This window comes from Myotis lucifugus, unplaced genomic scaffold (genome assembly GCF_000147115.1).
Source record: "Myotis lucifugus unplaced genomic scaffold, Myoluc2.0 scaffold_525, whole genome shotgun sequence".
NCBI classification, from domain to species: Eukaryota; Metazoa; Chordata; class Mammalia; order Chiroptera; family Vespertilionidae; genus Myotis; species Myotis lucifugus.
Window position 1 is genome coordinate 343267 of NW_005871573.1, and position 17567 is coordinate 360833.

At 53.1% G+C, this 17567-nt stretch overlaps 2 protein-coding genes across 2 annotated transcripts in view; both read left to right on the forward strand.

Annotated features, from left to right (window-relative positions):
- Window positions 1-4160, forward strand: part of ADAMTS17 (ADAM metallopeptidase with thrombospondin type 1 motif 17) — an 88648-nt gene extending 84488 nt beyond the window's left edge. The window contains 2 exon segments of the mRNA XM_006103975.3: window positions 2150-2327; window positions 3515-4160. Coding sequence (XP_006104037.2) covers window positions 2150-2327; window positions 3515-3687 — 351 coding nt within the window. The 3' untranslated portion in view covers window positions 3688-4160.
- Window positions 4102-17567, forward strand: part of LYSMD4 (LysM domain containing 4) — a 17060-nt gene continuing 3594 nt past the window's right edge. Inside the window, exons 1-2 of the mRNA XM_023745223.1 lie at window positions 4102-4365; window positions 4830-5217. Coding sequence (XP_023600991.1) covers window positions 4102-4365; window positions 4830-5217 — 652 coding nt within the window. The remainder of the gene's footprint in view (window positions 4366-4829; window positions 5218-17567) is intronic.

Sequence of the window (17567 nt, forward strand, 5' to 3'; positions counted from 1 at the left end):
GCCTCTGTGCCCCGGAGGTCACCTGGCTGAGCCGCCAGGTCAGCAGGTCAGTGCTGGTCACACCTGCCTGCAGAGGCCGGGCCCGGCCACCTGGGGGCGCTGAGCAACAGGCCAGCGACTCCCCGTCAGCCCTGCCTTCCGCTGATGTTAGTAATAATAGTGCTGCTGGCCCAGCTGGTGTGGCTCAGTGGACAGAGCATCAGTCTGCGGAGTGAAGGTCCCAGATTTCATTCTGGTCAAGGGCACATGCCCAGGTTGCAGGCTTCATCCCTGGCCCTGGTCTGGACACATGCGGGAGGCAACCAGTCGATGTGTCTCTCTCACTTAGATGTTTCTCTCTCTCTCTGCCCCTCCTCCCTCCCTCCCTTCCACTCTCTCTAAAAATCACCGGAAAAGTATCCTTGGTTGAGGACCACCAACAACAGACAACCTTGCTCTTCCTCTGGGCGTGTCTCGTGCAGGAGGTGGTGCCGGGCCCCGGGTCCGAGTCCAGATCCGATGAGAAAAGGGGGGATGTTGGTGCTGCTGGGGCCCTGTCTCTCCTCATTGGTCTTGTTCATGCCGAATGGTCACAGAAACAGGCCCTCAAGCACATGGAAACCCCGCTTTCTCAGGCAGCAGGGTTTTTATTTTATTTTATGATCAATTTAGACATAAAGGTCTTTAATAGCATAGGGGGGCTCGTCAAATGCCTGCTGAAAACCCGTCACTCATTCACGAAGTTCCGCGTTCACAATTAAAGCCGTAGGTTTGTATTAGAAATAATGCCGTGTCCGGTCTCGCGGGCGCGATAACGTTAGGCCGGATAGCACTGCCGCTCATGCGGGTCAGGGGTCAGAACCGGTGGGAGAGCAGCGCTTCCGTAAGGGGCAGCCTGACCATGGCGGTGTCTGTCTGCGCCCTCATCACCCCCCTTCCTGCGCCGCCGTTCCGTTTGCCAGGCTGTGCCCGGGCACTGCCAGCTGAGCCCACAGAGTGCCGCCTGTTTTTGAATGTGTTTGTGCTGCTGTCTTTGGCGATTCACTCATAGGCCATGGCATAAGCTTGCACTGCACTGGCATCAGATGGTCCACGTTGGATAGGATTGCACCCGTTGGCATAGCCTTGCACTGCGTTGGCATCAGATGGTCCACGTTGGATAGGATTGCACCCGTTGGCATAGCCTTGCACTGCGTTGGCATCAGATGGCCCATGTTGGATAGGATTGCACCCATTGGCATAACTTTGCACTGCGTTGGCATCAGATGGCCCATGTTGGATAGGATTGCACCCGTTGCATAGCCTTGCACTGCGTTGGCATCAGATGGTCCACGTTGGATAGGATTGCACCCGTTGGCATACCTTCGCACTGCGTTGGCATGGCTTTGCTCTGTTGTCATGACTTTGCCCTGTGTTGGTGCGACTGCTCCGTGTTGCTATGGCTGGACGTTGGCATGACTGTGTTCTGTGTTCACAGGATTTCGCTTTGCATCAGGCCCTGGGCCGGGAGATGGGATGTGGCACAGGGCGCACAGCGGGCCTAGGCTCCTGGAGGCGGCCCCTCTGGGTTGAGCAGGCCAGGCCCACAGAGGGGTCGCGCGGGGGGGTTTCCGCTTCTTTTGTGACTCGAAAAGACGGGGCCCTCCACAGCACCATGGTCTCTGTGCCCCTTTATCCCTCTAAAGTGGAAAAAAACAACAACAAAAAAACAAGCCTGGCCGCGTGGCTCAGTGGTTGAGCGTCCACCTATGAACCAGGAGGTCACGGTTCAATTCCCGGTCAGGGCACATGCCCGGGTTGCGGGCTCGATCCCCGTGTGGGGCGTGCAGGAGGCAGCCGATCCATGATTCTCTCTCATCATCAATGTTTCTCTCTCTTGCTCTCCATCTCCCTTTCTCTCTGAAATCAATAAAAATATTTACTTTAAAAAAACCCAAAAATCCCCATGATCTTGCTTGTCCATCTAGAAGTAGAGGTACCCACCTGGCGCACACAGCCCTTGGGAGCAGAGGGCGCCCACTTGGGTGCCGCGGTGCTTGTGCCTGGTGCCGCCTGGGGGCAGCCTGCAGGGAAGAGACGGGAGGCACGTGGTCCAGATGCCTCCTGGCCCCTCCCGGCGCCCAGCCCGGCGCGGCTGCTCAGGCTGCCCTGTCCCCCGCCCCCTCTGCAGTGCTCCTCCACCTGCGGGAAGGGCCTGCAGTCCCGCGTGGTGCAGTGCATGCACAAGGTCACCGGGCGCCACGGCAACGAGTGCCCCACCCTCTCGAAGCCCGCGGCCTACAGGCAGTGCCACCAGGAGGTCTGCAACGACAAGATCAATGTGAACACCATCACCTCCCCGCGCCTCGGTGAGTGCCCTCCGCCCCCCCCCCCCCCAACCCCGCCAACGAGTCCCACTGCGGGGCGGGGTCCATGAGCCAGGAAGCACCTTCCTTGGTCTTATCTGAGCCCTGGAGAGGCCGAGGTGGGCCACCTCCGTAGCAGATCAGAGGTGGGATTCCAGTCCTTGTCATGAGAAAGCTGTTGGCTAACTTCCGTCTCAAACACAGTGTCCCGCTGACCCCCTGCCCACCCCTGGGGAATACGAGGGAATCCCTCCAAATGTTTTAGGGTTCCTAGGTGGGGCGGGGCAAAGGGAGGTGGTGGGGGCGTTGTTCGTGAATCCTTGGGGATGTCCACACGGGATGTTCCTCTAGCCGAGCTCGAGAAGACAGGAGAGGTATTAGTGGGTTTGGTCTTTCGTTCAACGGGGACCTTCTGTGTGAGCAGCTTGGCCCCGTGGGCTCCCGACTCGGCCGTAAGCGGGCATGGCCCAGGCCAGCAGGGGTGCAGGGCGAGAAACACTGAACACTGATCCACTGGTGCCTGCACAGCGGTCCTGCTCGCCCAAATAGAAATCCCCAGGGAATATGTCCCACCCACAGCCCTTTCCCTGACGCTTGGAAGGCACCGGAATGAAGGGTGTTTCTCTGTGGCTGCGCTGGGTGGGGGAGGGTGAGTGAGCTTATGGAAGTGCACCCTGGGCTGTTGTATGCACAAGCCCCACGGAGTCCCCCAGGGATGTCCCTCAGGCAGGGCCTCCTCTCTGCAGAACCATGACCCTTGTTTGTGCTGTGACCTTGTGCTATGACCTTGCGCTGTGACCTTGAGCTGTGTGGGCCCTTTGATCTTCAGCGCCCCATGTCCTCGTGTTTCATAAGTGCCCATAGTGACGAGGTCTCCTGCCACAAAATAACAGTGAGCGCCACTTAGCTCAGAAGCAGGGTGGGCAGTGCCCCCATCCCAAGGAGGCAGCCAGGCCACCAGACTCTGCCATGTGGTCACATTGGACACAGGGGTGTGTCCCCTGTAGAAGAAAGCAGCAGCCACAGTGTCCCCAGCAGGGGACATACCTCCTCAGTCTCCACCAGGCTCCACGGGGCAACGGTAAGGGCGGCCCAGTGTGGGTCGGGCCACGGGCCGCCTCCCGGCGGGCGTCACAATGACCCCCTGCCACCCGTAACCCCCAGGCTTTCTCTCTCCACTGTCCCCGTAGCTGCCCTGACCTACAAATGCACGCGGGACCAGTGGACCGTGTACTGTCGGGTCATCCGGGAAAAGAACCTTTGCCAGGACATGCGGTGGTACCAGCGTTGCTGCCAGACGTGCAGGGACTTCTACGCCAACAAGATGCGCCGGCCGCTGCCCCCGCCCTCACCAAGCTCATGACACGCGCTCCCGCAGTCCCGCCACACTCCAGGGCAAGCTGAACACCCACCCATCTGAGGGCACAGCAGTCCTGCAGCCAGGATGCTCCAAAGCACAGCGCCCCTCCCCCACAGGCCGTCCCAAGAATCCGGTCCCCGTAGAACTCAAGTGTGGACTTGACCTTTGCCCTTGGTGCTTTTATACTTAATATATTGTTCAGAGCCACTGGATGGCTTTCTGCAGTAAGGGGAAGATAGGCCTGAGCCACAGAATCGGCACAGTCTCGAAGGTCCCCTGGACCTCAACGGGGGCACCTCTGACAACCGACAGCAGAGCAAGACGTCATTGGCCGCCTCTGCCTCGGCTCTCTTCCGACGTCCGAATTCCCGGTGCTTCGTGTATCACGGGTGGAGTAGCCCAAACGAGACCGCGGACATGAAATCGGGCTTCATTCTGAAAGCCAGCGGCACCCTGGGCGGAAGGACAGATGCCGGCGGCCTCTCCGGAGGGGCCTCACGACAACACAGGAACTTTGCCGTCCGCCCAGCGCTGAGAGCAGGTTCTCTGGACCCTGGGCCTGGCCTGGAGGACTTCCCTGTGCAAGGCTGGATCTGCGTGAACCAATGGGAGACCGGGGCCACGTCGAATTGCATCAGCTGTGTTGGGGAGAAGATTCTGGAAGGGTTTAGGTTTGGGGAGGTGCTTAATTGTCAGATCTCTGCTGTCCACCCAGGGAAATGGAAGACCTCTCTCCCAGGTGCTGTGAGCAGCTCTGGGATGGCTTCCTGGCAGACGGGGAGCCCAGGACAGCCTTGTCAGGGTCGTGGGGGCTCCTCTCTGCCTTCTGGAGCCCTCTACTCTACTTTCTGGGGGGTGGAGCCCTCTATTCTAGCCAGGACTTCATAAATTTGGCACCTTGTGGATGGCTTCCCAGTGACCTTGGCCATCTGCCTGAAGTTGATTATCTCCAGAACCTCAGAAGATTTCAAGCTCAATCCTGGTCGCTTCGTCCATCACGGGCAGGTTTCCTCCAGGGGACGCTCCGTCTAGTGGGCCAGGATCCGTGGAGGAGAGCCGCCTGGCCGGGACCAGGGACCACTGCCCGGCCATCCAGCCTTCCTGTAGCGCAGACCTTGTCATGTCCCTGTTGACCATCTTCCCAGTGGGGCAACAAGGACACTCAGAAAAGCATGAAGAGGGTCTTTCCCACCTTCAGTCTCTTCGCCCCTCAAAACAGAGCTGTGCCCTCTCTGGAGCCCAGGGAGGTGACCCCTCTGAGGGCGCAGATGAGGCCTGACGACAGGGCACAACAGTCCTGCAGCCAGGATCCTCCAACCCACAGCACTGCTCGCGCACAGGCCGCTCACCGCTCACCTCCCGGGAGCTGGGAGGAAGGGACCCCAGCCTGGGAACGGGCCCTGGATGCCAAGATGTCCGTTTCCCTGGCCAGCGTGGTGGCAGTTGGATGGGTGCTCATGTTCAAGGACTTTGCCATGAAGACCCCACCATCTCCTCCGTTGCCCCAGAGGATGTGCATGGGGTCTTCTCCGGGTGCTTTTTCACTTATTGGCGCTGTGTCTGTGGTCTGTGTTTGTGTTGTGGATGTCACGACTTTCAGGTCCGCTTCGATCACAATGACAAACAACAAATCCCTCTGCTCTCTCAAGCCTGCTCCAGGGATGGGGGAGGTAGAGGGGGGTGGCCGGGACTTGATGCAGCCCCTTGGCTGCTGCCCCTACCCCCAGCCCCTGGAATCAGTGAGGAGCGGAGAACCCTCCTTTGGTGCTCAGTGCCCGGTGCTCTGCGGAGAGAAGGGACAGAATGCCAGGATGGGGCTGCCCATCCTTAATGTCACCTCCCCCCCGGCTCTTGTACCCACAAAGTTCTTAAATCTTGGGGCACTAGGATTTCGTTTTTCCTCAGCCCCAAATGTTCTGTAGTTCATCACAGATGGACAGAGCCGGGGGTGCGGGGCAGGGGGTTGGCGGGGAGAGGCCAGCTAAGGAAGCCGGGCAGCTTAGCTTGCACGCCTGCGTGGGTCGCGGCCTGGGCTCCTAGCTGAGCCCTTTCCCTGTCGCCTCTGTGTCAACTGCGCGCGCCTGGCAAGGGCCCCACACCCTCAGAGTGCAAGCGGCCGATTCGGTTATTAAGAAACACCCCATTGCTTCCCTAAGGTGCTCCTTTCACTCACCTGGGCGCTGGCGATCTGAAACTCACCAGCAACACCTGACCTCGGTGCAGCCATCGCTCCACTTTGTTCAGAAGACACGGCCACCCCGTGATGGCCACAGCGGCAGCGGCGTGTCTTTATGGGCAACGACACCCTGTACTGTCATTCAAGTGCTGTCCCTACGCGGTCGCACACATGCGTGGCTAACTACCGTCTTAGGATCTCGTGGTGCTATTTGTTTAAAATATATTTTTATTGATTTCAGAGAGGGAGGAAGGAAGAGGGGGGAGAGAGATAGAAGCATCAATGATGAGAGAGAATCATTGATCAGCCTCCTGCACGCCCCTTACTGGGGATCGAGCCTGACCAGGAATCGAACCGTGACCTCCTGGTTCATGGGTTGAATCTCAACCACTGAGCCACACCGGCCAGGCTCATGGTGCTGTTTTCATTGGTGCAAATGCAACCCTCTCGGCTGACCATGGCTTGGCCATCTCTGCCCACAGGGCACGATCTCAGTGGCAGTAATTCCATGTCTTGTTCTCTCCGGAGTCAAATGTATATAGTTCCCATTAGTTAACTCACTTTGCCTACTGTCCCCTGGGTATTCTGTGTGACGTTTTTGGTGCTGGTTTTCGAAAGAAGAAGAAGCGGAGAAAAAAACAAAAAAGAAATACAATAGAAGATACACATTGGACACCACTGTACATGAAAGATTGATCATTTCATTGGAAGCGAGCTGAATATGTTCAATAAAGTGTTTTTCCTGTAACAGTCGTGAGCTGTCTGTGCAGCAAGAGACAAAAGCCAGTGCTCGAGGCTGAGAGAGGGAGGCGGTGAGCATTCCTCCCGGGGAAGTCGCGGGGCTTGTCTGCAGGGAGCTGGGGGCTGCCGGCCAGCTGTGGGCAGTGTCAGGGAGGCTGGTCCATGCAGTTCTGGCCGTGTCTCCCCCAGTGAGCAAGTGCTAACCCACCATTCCGTCCTGGGCCTCCTCCCTGTGTGGTTTGCAAACCCTGGATGGGGCCCGGCCGGCGTGGCTCAGTGTTTGAGCGTCAACCTATGAACCAGGAGGTCGCGGTTCGATTCCCGGTCAGGGCACATGTCCAGGTTGCAGGCTCGATCCCCAGTGTGGGCGTGCAGGAGGCAGCCGATCAGTAGTTCTCTCTCATCGTTGATGTTTCTTTTTAATATATATTTTATTGACTTCAGAGGTGAAGAAGGAGAGAGAGGGAGAGAGACCTCAATGATGAGAGAGAACCATCAATGGGCTGCCTCCTGCACGCCCCCTACTGGGGATCAGGTCTGCAGCCCGGGCATGTGCCCTGACCGGGAATCGAACCGCGACCTCCTGGTTCATAGGTCCACACTCAACCACTTAGCCACACTGGCCGGGCTGTACTTTATATCATGACTCCCGTTAAATGACCATTTTACAGTGTGAGTCCGTAAACATTTGCTGCTGTTGTTGTCAGTCCTCTCCCGAGGATATATTTCCATTGATTTATTTTTTAGAGAGAGTGGAAGGGAGGGGGAGAGACACATTGATGGGTTGCCTCCCGCACGCACCCCAACCAGGGCCCAGGATTGAGCCTCCAACCAAGGTACGTGCCCTTGACCAGAATCGAACCCAGGACCCTTTAGTCTGTGGGCCGATGCTCTACTCACTGAGCCACACCAGCCAGGGGAGTAAGCATTTGTTGAGCCGCGTGGTAGATGCAGGGTGGAAGGAAGGATAAATGAGGCACAGTCCCCGTCCTCAGAGAATCATAACAATATGTGACCATGCCCTTCTCTTGGCTCACAGTGGCTCTGCCCAAATGTGGAAAAATATTTAAGTCAGCTCAAAACTAATAGGGCTGTTGGCTCCAGAGTCAGGATAAACACACTTCTGCCCGGGGGGGAATAGTATCCTGGCTTTGCGATGGCTGGGACTCAGCAAAGCCAAGTTTTCAACGTTTGAGTACCACCCCCCTAGCAGCCCCCAGTGAATCCTGGGCCTCCCACATTGATCACCAATGTCCCATCATAATGACATCACCTGTGCTTTCAAAGTGGGTCCATGGGTCGGACCTCATTGAACGGTCCTGCATTCAGGCCGAGCTGCCTGGCCAGGCGGATGGACGTGTGTCTGTCTGCACACAGCCGTTAGCAGATATGAGCTGGATTCTCACACAGCTGTTTGTCAAAAGACAAATCTAGGAGGAGCAAATATTTGTAAACGAACAGGAAATCTTGACACAAAATCAAGTAAATAGGAAAAAGAGCCAGCAAGGCAACTCAGCATTGACAGAGTCATTGAGATGAAAACAAAACACTGGATAGCGCAGCCGGCGTGGCTCAGTGGTTGAGCATCAACCCACACGTGAACCAGAAGGCCACGGTTCGATGCCCGGTCAGGGCCCAAAGGTTTCGAGCTCGATCCCCAGTAGGGGGCAGCCGATCCATGTTTCTCGCATTTTTTTTTCTGCTGGGGTCAAGGGCCAGGGTGATCTACCAAACCATGGACTGAGGCCCTGTCTGCACCTGGGCCCTGGGCATGGCTTCTCTCCTCCAGCAGCTGAGATAAGGTAGCGGCTCCCTCCGATGTCTGCCGCCTGCTGGCAGCAGTGTGGTTGTGGTTCCGTCCTCTGGTGAGTACCTCCTCTGGGGACCAGGTGGGATTACAGGAAAGCAGATGTCTCAGGTATGTCTGGAACAAAACTGAGAAAGATGTCAGCTGGACCCCCATGCAAATGGGCCTGGGCCATCCCCCTGGGAATTTCCTAGCTGTACCCCATGGAGGCTCCCTTCACCCAGCAGACCTCCTCAACCCCTCCTAGAGACCCCCGAATCTTTATGACATTCCCAACCCCTCATTCTGGTGCTGGAAAGCTGGTGTCCCAGAGAGAGAAAACTCTGGTGTCTTGTCTTAGAAGGACACTAATCCTCTTGGATCAGGGCCCCACCCCTACGACCTCATTTAACCTTCTTTACCTCCTTACAGGCCCTGTCTCCAAATACAGTAACATTGTGGCTTAGCACTGCAACATGTTGACCAGGGGGGCTCAATTCAGTCCCTAGCTGGCTGCCTGGGTGCTTTGTTGGCAGAACAAAGGGGAGGTGACTGCCCCAGGACGGCCTGTGTTCCAATGTGTGGGCTCTCTGAGAGGGAGCCAGTGGAGGGGGCTTGGTCACCATCCGAGAGGACTGTGTTCAGAGGGGACCACAGCCAGGTCCAGCCGTGATCAGCCACAATCCCAGGAGCTGCAGAAGGCGCCGCAGCCACAGTGGAGGGGAGCGTGTTGCCCGTGTCAGCCTCCAGGTGAGAGCCCCCAGCACATGACAGATGGGTTGGGGGCGGGTCTGTCTTCAAACCTATGAAAGGGCTGGAGGGGTGCCTGTACCCGATAGTAGCTGGCAGGTCAGAACGTCCGTGCTCCCCTTTCCTGTCCACCCTGCCCAGGAGGAGGAAGGAGGCCATGGTGGGGAAAACTCAAAGAGACTCATCAGGGACCCCTTTCCCAGGCAGGTTTCCTCCTTAAGCCAAAGAAGGAGCAGTGGTCTCAAATTTAAATAAGGTCAGAGTTTGACCCGACCGGCGTGGCTCAGTGGTTGAGCATTGACCTTTGAACCAGGAGGTCACGGTTCGATTCCCGGTCAGGGCACATGCCCGGGTTGCGGGCTGGATCCCCAGTAGGAGGCGTGCAGGAGGCAGCCGAGCCATGATTCTCTCTCATCATGGATGTTTCCATCTCTCTTTCCCTTCCTTCTGCTCTGAAACTGATATATAGAATATACATAAATATATTTTTGTATAATGTATATGACATATATGTGTATATATCAATTTTTAAAATAAGCTCAGAATTTAGATCCTTTAATAGAACTAGTTGTTGCTGAATAGAGATCATAGATTGCAACTGAAATTGACCTGAGAAAGTGACCAGGGAATTGCTTTTCTTACCCAGGAGGGAACAGGGAATTCATGGGCCACGGCTGTCATCCACAGACAGGGGAGACCCGGCCCCACAGCGTGGACTTACAGGAACAGCGAGCGGAGCAATAAGACGGTTCCTGAGCCTCCACACCCCGGGATTCTGTGTGCTCGGCATCGCAGGTACACAGTCTTCTTGTCTCCCAGTATAGAGCTACGTATGTTCATGTCTACCGAGCACCTAAGGCAGAGCCTGGTACACAGTTGGTCCAAGAGATGGTAGCTGGTATTATTCTCGCTCAGGACAATAATAGTAGCTGGACCAATAGCATGAAAAAGCATCTTAGTTGAGCATCGGCCCATGAACCAGAAGGTCACTGTTAGATTCCTGGCCAGGGAACCTGCCCATGTTGTGGCTGGATCCCCAGTGTGCGGCGTGCAAGAGACAGCCAATCAGTGGTTCTCTTTCATCATTGATGTTTCTAGCTCTCTCTCCCTCTCCCTTCCTCTCTCTAAAATCAATAAAAATAGCTTGGCCAGCGTGGCTCAGTGGTTGAGCATTGACCTATGAACCAGGAGGTCACAGTTCAATTCCCGGTCAGTGCACATGCCCGGGTTGCAGGCTCGATCCCCAGTGGGGGACGTGCAGGAGGCAGCCAATCAGTGATTCTCTCTCATCACTGAAGTATCTATCTCTCTCTCCCTCCCTGAAATCAATAAAAATATTTTTTTAAACATTGAGGGGATATGCTTGACAGCGGACACAAGCATCGTATCCATGATTAAAAAGTAATAATAATAATAAAATCAATAAAAATATATATTTTTTAAAAGCGCCTTAGCAGTGTGCAACTCCCAGCTTGCTTTACGTCTTGCTCCACCGAAGTTGACCCTCACGTTGAGGTCGGCTTCCAGTCCTGTGGGGCTCTGAGGACCTACGTCCCCAACTGCAAGGAAATCTGGCCTCTCCCCGGCCTCATGCGACGTTTGAATTTAATTGGAAATCTTAAACCTCTCCTTTCTCGTTTGCTCTCCACGTTGAGCTCTGAAAACACACGATGGGCTGTATATGGTTTCTCCCCAGACACAGGCTGCATACGAATCCCTCTATTCCAGAAAGCTCAGCAGCTGGGCAGCCCTGCAGCCCCTGGGATCCCTAATGGGGTTGGACTAATACCAAGACCTGGTTAGCACAGTACGTCATCGGCTCATGAATATCACTGACTGAGCTTTGTTTCAGGAAACCCTAAACCCTCACCTTCTCGCGCATTCGGGCTTTCCTCAGCACTCCTGAGCGTGATTCATGGTGACACCGCGCCACCCATTAATCATGCGTGGCTCAAGCTCTGATTCATGATTGATTTGTTCTTGAACAATGGCCCTGACTAATGTGGTGTTAATGGGCAGCCCTGGTGGTCTCCTCCGACCAGAAACCCATTACTAAGTCTACCCTGACTTACAGCATCCCTCCTGGCGCCCACCATCTGCTCCAGGGGACAACTGCTTTCTCTTTTATTCTTTTTCATTTTTTTTTATTATTGATTTCAGAGAGGAAGGGAAAGGGAGAGAGACAGAAACATCAATGAGGAGAGAGAATCATGGATCGGCTGCCTCCTGCACGCCCCCTACTAGGGATCGAGCCCGAAACCCGGGTATGTGCCCTGATCGGGAATGGAACTGTGACCTCCTAGTTCATAGGTCAATGCTCAACCACTGAGCCACACCGGCTGGCACAGCTGCTTTCTTGAATGGTGGTTACCTCTGTGCAGTAGAGGTAGTGCGGGCAAGTGGAGGCTACTGCCCCAGCCTCCTAGAGAGAAGCAACAGCATACGGTGCATTGGGACAGTCAGTTTCTCCCCAAGTGGATGTTGTTCCTGTAGCTCAGGAAAGAGATGCCTTCAGGAAGCCCTGGGGTTCGGGCTGGGAGAGAAGGTGGCCTGTGCCCCGTGACCTTGGGAGGCGGCAGAGGTCCCTGGTTGCACAGACAGGGAGTGACACTCTCACAGGCCCACAGGATGGAATAAAGGATGCCTGGCCCGGCGCGGAAAGAAGATGCGTTAGTGAAGAGGAGGGAACAGGGAAGCAGGAGGGCGGCAAGGCGACGTGCATCCGCACGAAGAAGCAGGGCGCTGGCGACGGGCACTACACAGGTCAGTGAATATCAAAGGCGTTTTCGCTGGAAGGAAAGTTTGCGTCTCTATAGGATTCGTATGTGGAAGCCCTAACCCCCAATAGGGCTGTTGGAGGTAATTAGGGGGGTCCTCATGGTGAGATGTGTGTGTGTGTGTTGTATGAACACACACAAATATACATAAACATATACATACATATATATGCACATGTGCATATGTACATATATACATAATATATATATTTTCTACCTGTGAGGGTACAGGGAGAAGGTAGTCATTGGCAAGCCAGAAAGAGGGCCCCTGCACCGTGATCTTGGGTGATTGGCAGTAGGAAAACCATGAGCTTTGGCATTAAAGAGACAGGACTTTAAATCCCAGCTCTGCCCCTCCCCAGCTGTGTGATCTGGAGGGAAAGCCCAAGGCTGGATCCACGGTGACGTCACAGTGCCCCCTGCTGGCCGGGCACCCTCACTGTCTCTGGTCTCGCTGCCTGCAGAAAAATGCAGGTGTGATCATTCAGAGCCTCAAATGACCTGTGCAGTTTTCTAGGTGTTGTTTGTTTGTGTGTTTTTTAAATCTACAATGTCGTGCATTCAACCCCAAATAGTCAGCAGTGATATTAAACATCTTTACATGTGCTTAAAGATTACTGCTAATTTTTATGTCTTTTTTTTGGAGAAATGTCTACTCAAATTCTTTGTCCATTTTTAAGTGGGGTGTCTGTTTATTGTTGAGTGGCATGAATTCTTTATATAGTCTGGATGTTAGACGCTTTTAGAGAGATGATTTTCGAAGATTTTCTTTGACCACGTGGGCGGGCTGTCCTTTCACTTCCTCGCTAACGCTATTTCACGGGCAGTGTTTTACTTGCGACGAAATCCACTTTCTCTGTTTTTCCTTTGATTGCTTGTGCTTTCCATGTCACATCCAAGAAAACCTGCCTCACCCAAGGTCGCTCATTTTCAGGCCCATGTTTGCTTCTAAGGATTTTTTAGTTTTAGCTCTTAGATTTAGATTTTATTCATTTTCAGTTATTTTTTAAAAATATATTTTTATTGATTTCAGAGAAGAAGGGAGAGGGAGAGGGAGATAGAAACATCAATGATGAGAGAGAATCATTGCACGCCCCGCACTGGGGATCGAGCCTGCAACTGGGGCATGTGCCCTGACCAGGAATCGAACCTGTGACCTCCTGGTTCATAGGTCAACACTCCACCACTGAGCCACGCTGATGTTAATGTTTTAATATGACATGCAATAGTGATGCAAATTTATTTTATAATGTAGATATTCAGTTGTCCTGTGGGATTTGTGGAAAAGACTATTTTTATGTCCATTGATTGAATGGTCTTGACACCCTTGTCCAAAACCATTGCCTTTTATTTAATGTGTGGATTTTTCTGGGCTGTCGGTTCTATCCCGTTCCTCTGAATGTCTCTTCTTATGGCCATTTTGATTATTGTTGCTTTGTAGGAAGGTGTGAGATTGGAAATTTTGAGTCCTCCCATCTTGTCCTTGCTTTTCAAAATCGTTTTGGCTCCTCTGGGTCCTTTGAATTTCTGTACGAATTATAAGATCAGCTTGTCGATATCTGTAATAAAAAGATAGTTGGAATTTTGAGAGGTACTAAACTGAATCTGTAAATCAATTTGGGGAGAATTGCCATCAGAATATTAAATTATTATGAATGTGAGATGTCTTTCCATTTACTGGGGTCCTTTTAAATTCCTTAGATTTCAGTATACAAGTCCACCACTTCTTTTGTTAAATGTCTTCCTAAGTATGTTATTCTCTTTTGCTAATATTGTAAGTATAATTATTTCGGAATTTTATTTTCAGACTGTTCATTGCTATATGTGGAATATTTCTTTTATGGCTCTCCCGTTCATCCGAGATTTCTTTCCTATATAGAAGTGTGTTTTATGCGACCTTGCTTAACTCATCTGTTAGCTCTAATAGTTTCCTATGGATTTGGCAGGGGATTTTCTGCATATATTATGTCATCTTCAAAAGAGATGGTTTTACTTCTCTATTTCCCATCTAAATGATTTTTATTTTATTTTCTTGCCTAACTGCCCCAGTCAGAACTTCCGCTACAATGTTGAATAGAAGTGACAAGAGCAAATATCCTTGTCTTGTCCCCAATTTTAAGGGGAACGCTTTTAGTCTTCGTTAAGTATGATGTTAGCTTGGGGGTTTCCATTCATGTCATAAAGCAGGTTGAGAAAGTTCCCTTCTATTCCTCGTTTGTTGAATGTGTTTATCATGAAAGGATGTTGGATTTTTATTGATTTTAGAAAGAGAGGAAGGGAAAAGGATAGAAATATCGATGAGAGAGAAACATCGGTCAGATGACCCTACCGGGGATCAAGCCTGCAATCCAGGCATGTGTCCTGACTCAATGTATGCGAGCAGAAATAGTACGTGTAATGTCCAAGAAGTCTCTTTAAAGGGAGGCAGTGTGCTCGCCTTTGTGCCTGCCTCTCGCCTGCTGCTTGGAATGAGGATGTGATGCCTGGTGCTATGGCAGCCGTCTTGGCACACGAGGGCTGAGGACAACAAACATGGTCTCTGCTAGTTTGGGGTGTTCTGCTGTATTCAGCTCAACCTAATCCAGTTAACACGGCAGTTCACAGAGGAGCAAATCGAAATGATCGACACAGAAAAGGTCCTTGAACTTGTTATTAGTTAGCAAAATGCAAATTTAAGAAACAGCCTATCACTTTATACCTAGCGGATTGATAAAAATAAGTACCAGTATGGGGTTCTCTGAAAATTGTTGCTGAAATGTGAATTGTTGTGGCATTTGTTTGAAAGCAACCTGGCAACAGCCTGTAAAATTAAATTTACATCCTCTTCCAGCCAGCGGTCCCAGGCCTGGGAATGCCTCTAACTCGGAGTACTAAGAGGATCCATATGTGAAATTGATTTTCATAATATTTTCTGTAACCGAATATATCTAAAATAGTTCCATGTTAGCATGTAATTCCTATAAAAGTTATAAATGAGGTCTGTCCCCACCTGATCTCAGGGGGCTGGGGAGGAGATGGGGGTGTGGAGGTGTTGAGTTGGGCCCTGTGAACCTGGCAGAATTCCCTGGCATGCCCAGGAAAGCCAGTGCTGGGGTTAAAGGTCAGCATGGGAGAGCCCGGTTATGTGGCTCAGCGGTTGAGCATCAATTCCTGGTCAGGGCACATGCCCAGGTTGTGGGCTCCATCCCCAGTAGGGGGCGTGCAGGGGGCAGCCGATCCATGATTCTCTCTCATCATAGATGTTTCTATTCCTCTCTCCCTCTCCCATCCTCTCTGACATCAATTAAAAAAAAAAATTTTTTTTTAAAAACAGTCCTGTTCAGAAGCTTTCAGTGGCCACTGCCTGGAGGTATATCCTGCCTCTTGTACTTACCAGCTATGACATTTTGGACAAGTAACGCCTTTCACCTTTCTGCTTTGGATTCCACATGGATTCCACCTCCACTGTTGCTGCCTCATGGTCCAAGATGACTGCAGGTGCTCTGGCCATCACATCTTTGGGCCGGAAGCACAGCCGTGGCTGACAGAGGGTCTTTGGAGTGAGACATTTTAGGATTTGGATTTGAGCCCTGCTACTTTGCACCTGTGTCCACCAGATCACATCACTTAATGTCTGTCCTATTGAACTATTAAATGAGCATCTAAGTGTAGGTTCTGAGGTGGGCACTGGGAGTGGTGAGCAAAACAGACCTAGAGATGATAACCTCTAAGCAAATTAACTGGGAAGTGATGCAAAGGCAAGTGTGGCTGAGAGGAGTGAGCAGAATGGCAGAGAATGCATTGTAGCCCTCACACCATCCTGGACTTGTCTGCCAAGTAAAGAATTTGTCTTTCATTCTAAGCAGGATGGAAAGCCATAGAAGGGTTTTTTGAAACTTTCCTGTTTTAATCTTTTCGTTTACTTCGACTGCTAGTGAGGGTTAGTTTTTCTTCACTGTGCACACTTTGGATTCTTTGGTGAACTGTCTGCACCCATCCATCTACTGTGGTCTTAGTGTCTTCCTTATTCATCTGACGAGGTCTCCCTCAAATAAGGATTTTAATCATTTGTGGTATTTGTTGCATTTCTTTTCCTCCAGTTAGTTTTGCTTCTTAATTTCCGTTTTCTTTTTTGGATGGGAGTTTTAAACGTTTGTGATTTCGTGTGTGAGTTCATCCATGACCTTTAAGGTGAAGGAGCCCTCTGCTATCCTGCATTCGATAAATTGAATATTTTTGGTCCGAGTTGTGGTGGTTCAGTGTTGACATTGGTGGACTGTTGTTATCCTCGCGGGCGGCGCGGACCCCTCGCCCATCTGAGCAAAGGAACCTTCTCTGCCTGGTCTCCGCTGTGGGAGTGAGGCGTTGGGTGAATCACAGCCAGTGACAGGCAGGAGGGCGGGGCGGGGCTCAGGTCGGAGAGCTGGGGCCCCGCCCCCTAGAAGCTCCGCCCCCGACCCGGCCCCGCCCCTAGGCCTGGCCCCGCCCCTAGGCCCGAGCCTCGCTCCCTGCAGGTCTGGTGCTGACCAATCAGGATGCCAGACTCGTCCTAGTGCCCGCCCCCCGCTGATTTCATTGGCTGCCTCGCCCCTTGAGTCCGCAGATATTCGCAGCCAATGGGCAAGCGCAGCAGTGTCGGCGGCGCGGGCGACGGGCGCGGCGAATCCTGGGAGCTGAGGTATCGGGGTTTGCGGGGTGGCCTTGGCCGGGGTCGGTGGCGCTAAGCTTCGACCGGCTGGGGGGTGGGGGGGCCGGCCACCCTCCTGCCGCTGGAGGGGTGGCGACTGCGGCCGACGGGGTCTGGCCCGAGGTGGTTGGGGTTGGAGGTCAGAGGTCGTGCCTTGTGTCAAGTTGGGTGGGCCCCGCCTGTCTAAGCGCAGAGGCGGGCCACTCCCCGTTTTGAGTGCCAGCTCCCGTTTGGGGACCCCCCCTCCTTTCACGGAAGAGACATTGCGGGAAACTGAGGCCTGGGGGCGCTGCCGGCCCTGAGTGCGGGTGGAGGGGCGCGGCCCGGGCCGGGCAGGTGACCTCGGGGCGGGGGCGGGGCTCGCGCTGGGGTCCCCACAGGCCCGGATGCCCACCCTTCGGGGCTGTCATTCTGTGTTGGAGAGATTTCACTCCTGGACTCGTTGGGACAACTTGGGGAGGGGCGAGGGGTGTGTTTTTGCACTTGGCTGGACTTGGGGTGCCATGGAGGCCAAGGGACTTGGGAGAAACCGGAAGGATGGCAGGGGCTCCCCCATAACTCGCCCTGCATCGCCTGGGACATCAGCTGTTTCAAAAACCAGAGTGTTTTATTGCCACTTCTTCTGAGCAAGTGGTCTTGCTGCCGATGCATTGAAATTGTCCGCTTGAGCAGGAATGTTTGGGGCCGCGGTTCCGAGTTAAGACGCCCAGTTGTTTGTCTCCACATTTCTGGTTTTGGGGGGGTCACAGGTGTGGATGAAGACTAAGGGGCGAAGAAGAGGAGCCCTTGGGTTTTCTGAACAAAACAAAAAAAATACAATCGGAAAAAAATGGTGTTTTTATTGCTTTCTCTCTCGCCTCTGTTTCCGCATAAACACACAGTTCGGTGCTGCTGGTATTTTGGTATTTTTGACCGTTTGCAATGCTTGGGGCAGGGAATACCCTCCAATGAGACGCTCGTCTCCAGCGCAGTGGGAGGGGGGGCTGC